This window comes from Octodon degus, unplaced genomic scaffold (genome assembly GCF_000260255.1).
Source record: "Octodon degus isolate 3935 unplaced genomic scaffold, OctDeg1.0 scaffold00002, whole genome shotgun sequence".
Lineage (NCBI taxonomy): Eukaryota > Metazoa > Chordata > Mammalia > Rodentia > Octodontidae > Octodon > Octodon degus.
Genome location: NW_004524578.1, coordinates 2002250 through 2006936, shown reverse-complemented (window position 1 = coordinate 2006936; position 4687 = coordinate 2002250). Strand labels below are relative to the sequence as shown.

General features: G+C 50.2%; 1 protein-coding gene across 1 annotated transcript in view; it reads right to left on the bottom strand.

Moving 5' to 3' along the window:
* Positions 1–4562: 4562 nt before the first annotated feature.
* Positions 4563–4687, bottom strand: part of Otud7a (OTU deubiquitinase 7A) — a 153104-nt gene continuing 152979 nt past the window's right edge. The window contains exon 14 of the mRNA XM_004623441.2: positions 4563–4682. Within this exon, the coding sequence (XP_004623498.1) occupies positions 4563–4682 (120 nt within the window). The remainder of the gene's footprint in view (positions 4683–4687) is intronic.

The window sequence follows — 4687 nt, the reverse complement described above, 5'->3', positions numbered from 1 at the left end:
AGAGAGAGACAGAGACAGAGACAGAGACAGAGACAGAGAGAGCTCTGCTATTCTGGCTGTCTGGAGAGAACGGCGTCTTCACTGTTCCTGTGATCACCTTCCCTGCTCCACCTGGCTCGGTGGAGTCCGCACACAGCAGAGCATGCGTCCCTGCTGTTCCTAAGGGCTCCTCCATGCCCTTCTTCTGGGACTCCGTGGAGGGAGAGCACGTCTTTCGGGAAAGCAGCAGCCTGCATAGCTGGTATAAGACCATCTTGCACACTGCTTTGAGTAGTCACAAAAGCGTGCAGTGTGGCCAGCCCGGAAGTGGTCCTGCAGTAGTGCTGCTGTCAGGGCGCGTGCTGAGCCTGGCTGTGCTGGGTTCTCTGGGATGAGCCGTCCTGGACCCAGCCCTGTAAAAACGAGGTGCCCCTGTGGCACTGCGGGATAGACACGGGCAGTAGGTGGAGCTGTGCCAAACTAGGCTGCCTGCTTCTAAAAGGGTAGATCAGAGTCACAAGTAAAAGAGAAGGGGTGCCCACAGGTCTTCCAAGAGCGTGACTTTAAGGCTTTTTGGAAGAGATCACCAGCTTCCTGGGGCCAGCAGTGTCAACCACCTCTGGGCCTGTCACACTTGTCTGTCTTCTCTCAGCCAGAGGAGAGACCACCTCCATAGCCCAGCAGGGCCATGGCTGGAGCTTACTTGCTCAGCCGCTGAAGCACATTTTCTTCTTATTCGAAGTATTGAAAGAGAAAGAAAAACAGAACACTGGAGGAACTTAATTTATGAAGGACCACTAAGATGAGGGGGACAAAATCAAGTCACAAAGAAAGGAACCTTAGACATGCAGTAGATGCCTCCAGTTTTTACTGCAGGTCTCTCAGTAAACAGAACTCACACAGAGTGGGACTTACACATGCTGGTTTGGCAGTCTTCTTCTCCTTTTTTCTTTCTTGTGTAGATTTCCCACCACTGACATGTACAGCCCTTTTTTTCTTAATTGACATGAAATATAATTGGGTAGGTAAAGTCTGGTTTTGTGGTATAGAGTATTATGCAAAATAAGCTTATGGATGCCACAGGGGCACGGAAATCCCCACAGCCCCTCCCCAGAGACAGGGTGGGCACTACCTGAAAGATTTCCATGCCCTGAGGTGTGACTGTGGGGGCATGGATGGTCCCTAGCACACGCCACCCAATTCCTGACAGTACTACTGGAATCAATAAGGTAAATCATTTTGGAAAACATTAAATTTGTAAAGTAATGGATTCAAATGATTCTAGGTGGTTAATAGGTAAAGAAAAGGCTCACAGAAAATATTCATTTATGAGGAAAGGTATGGTACTAGAAACCATGAACAGAAAAAAGAAAATCAAGTTCTCCGTTAAAAAAAGGAAAGACAGTTACGCATCTCCACTTGGGGAGTGTATACGCACAAACAGCAAGAAGCATGCAAATCTCAGAGCCCGCACTGGAGCCCTTCCCCACTTGGTCACCAGATTGCAAATATGCTCTGTGGTGTGTTCTCGAAGTAACATAAAAGTGATTTCTGTAGGACAGTTTGAATGTAGCTTGTAAAATTTCAGTGTAACATTGCACAAAATCTATGAACAGAACCCACTGAAAAGCACTCTTCCTTAACAACACTATTACTTCTAAAGAAGATCATTTACCCAGGAAACATATGTGCAGGAAATGTGAATTTCTGAAGTAACCTTCACAGGGGCTTAGAAGTATTGAGATACTTCTGGACACTTGCTATTCCTTAGACTCACCTGCTTTTCGTGGAAAGGGACCCATAGCCAGGCTGTATGGGATGCTTCTCAGGGGCAGGCAGGGGCTGGCACACAGCGCCAACATGTGGAGCCACTTTCTCCCTCTTCCTTGCTCTTTAAAGAGCCCCCGAATCAAGAAGAGCATAAGGGAACCTGTTGGTCCCCATGTCAGTAAGATAGTCTGAAATAGTTCCTGTCCTGCACCCAAAAGCTAAGATGGTGTCAGGTTGGCAACTGAATCTAAAGAGCTCTTACAGTGTGAAGCCCGCCTCAGCACACAGGACTGTGCATTTCCTAGGACAGTGGGCTCTCTGACTTCCATACTTCTAAATACCGCTCCTAGGGTGGATCACAGAAGGACATGGCACTCTTAAATGACATGGACGGGTAGTAAGGTGTGGGCCTGGAGCAGGCACCTGCAGGAGCCGGGCTTGCTGAGCCCATCTTTTGACCTAGCTGAGAGACTGCGGTCTTCTGTTCAGCCAGGAGGGCCCAGGTAAACCCTGTGCCTGAGACCCATGCTGGTTCACGCCACACCTGTCATCAGAGGAGGGCAGGGCGCAGGGAACTTGGCAATGCAAGGGGAAAGAACACACCATCGTTTTTTGATAATGCATATGAAATGCTGTCTGGAAGGGTTTCCTCTGTTACAATGGAATGTTTTTAGTCTCGGTTTATCTTTTTTTAAAAACCTGGCAGAGAGCATGAGAAAGATAAAAGATTTGCATAGCCAGTTTTGGAAATGTCTAGTTGGCTGTTTTAACATTAAAAATGTGAGAAAAGAAACATAAACTCATGCCTCCTTGGCATTGTGTACATTCCTATTTGGTTTCTAAATGTGCATCGAAGCATTTTTAAGGTGACTGTCTCTGCCTTCTAAGGGTGAGCAATGTTAGTGGGCAGCGTCCACCCAGGAAGTGATATTTTTGGTGACCCCACAAAGACAGCTGCTTGGTGTGACAGGATGGAATGAATCAGGCCAAAACAGCTGCCACAGACCCCTTCGATGACATTTAAAAAAAGCTTCTCTTTCGCTGAGTAACAGAAGAAACCACAGTACTACCAGGGACAGGGATGTCAGTAACCATCACACATCCAAAGTATCTTGTTTGGCATTAAAAGTGCAACTTTGAAAGAGCATCTGAGAGGTTCTATTTAATAAATAATTTTGATTTAAGGAACCATTTATGCAAAACTTGGATAAATTACTGGAAACTTCAGAGGCTGTAGAATAATGAAAAACAGAAAGAAAATACTCACAGGAGATAGTTATTTTATTGTAACTTTTCAAATAGTAAAAAAGAAAAAAAAATTCCCCTCCCCGCCTTTGTATTTGTGGTTTTTGCTTTCACTGCCCCCGTGGGGGGGGCACCCTTTCTGGAGGAGAAGCCCCGCCCTCCCGCAGGGTCTCCGGACAAGCCCGGCGCGGTCTCCTTGCTTAGGGTCTGTGGGCTGTTCTAAAGCTCTCGCGGGTCTGGAAGTACTTGTTTGTTGGCGAGGATGTTCTCCATCTTTCCCACGTGGCTGGGGTCAAGCTCCTTCCTCAGCGAGGCAGGGGCAGCCCCTCCGTGTCCTTGGCTAGGAATGGTTGTCGCCAGAGGTAATCTTGGAAGGAAGAGGCTGCGTATTGCTGCTCAACACAGGGTAGCTAAGGACACATTTTTTTTGTTTTTATTTAAATTTTCCTCAAGAAATGTAAGAGGCACCAAAAAAAGAGACCACTCAGAGCTCGGCTGCTTCCACAACATGTTACAGAGCCAGAGGCAGGGCCAGTCCTACCTTGCGGGGGCCCGGTCACAGTGCACCCTTTACCTGGCTGGACCCAGATGGCTGCAGGTGGGCGAGGTGGGCTTCCTCTCTTCCCAGACTCTCTAAGCTGCTTCCTTATGCAAAGAGGCCAGGCCGGGTTTCCGGGCAGTCTGGCAGGGCACACACAGTGACCAAAGGGCCAGTGCCTTGCCTGTTCCCGAGGTCACTGATGTGACATTGCCTCCTAAGGGGTCATCGGGCCACTGTTCACTGTGGAAGTGTCCTCAAAGGAAAGACTGCGAGCAGGCTGTCCTGTTCGCTCATAGGTGGGCCTACTCGGATTGTGAGTACTGAACCTTGCGTGTGGGACCCAAGGTGTCTTTGGAAAGCTCCCGTCACCTGAGCTGCCGGGCACCAGGAGCCATCGCGACACTCACGGTGCCCTGCGAGGTAGGTTGTCCGGTGCCTATCTGTGGTCGCCCGCGGCTTGGATGGCAGTGTGGATGTGGCTGAGCCGGAGGCTGTGGGAGGAGGATTTGCTTATGAGATGGAGTCGAGTGTGTTCCTAAAGGGCGACAAGGACCCCAGAGCGTCGGCGGGCGCCAGGTGCCTGCTCTCTGGAGATCCGAGGTGGGAAAGCAGGTGGGGTCTGGAGAAGGTGCCACCAACCGCACGCAGGCGACTGCTCCCTGGAAGGGGTCAGTCGCTAAGTCAGTGAGAAAACAAGAAAGGGAAAAAGCATGTAAAACACTCCCTTCTAAAAACAAAGGGCTGCGAATTTCTTTATTTCTCTTATAGAGGAACAAAAATACTCTTGCAATGGCTATTGAGTTTGCACAGGTACGAGGCAGATGCTAGGCTGGCACACCCACTTCCAACAGTATGACTTGTTTCCTATCCGTCTACTACCTGAGTGGCGTCAGTGTAGGTTCAGGCACCGTTAGGAACGTTAGACCAAACACACACACGGCACTGACAGAGGCGCCGCCTTCCGGTGGACCGGGGCATGTAAAAAAGACACCGACAGGATGGAAAAGGAATCCGGGCGGCCGCGGGCTCAGGGGCGGGCCGCGCGCGCCTCGCGCCGCCGCCGCAGCTCGTCGCGGTAGCAGCACGAGCACAAGTGCTCGGTCTCGGCGCGCCCGTAGAAGGCGCAGTTCTCGCGCGCGCAGCGCCGCTGGG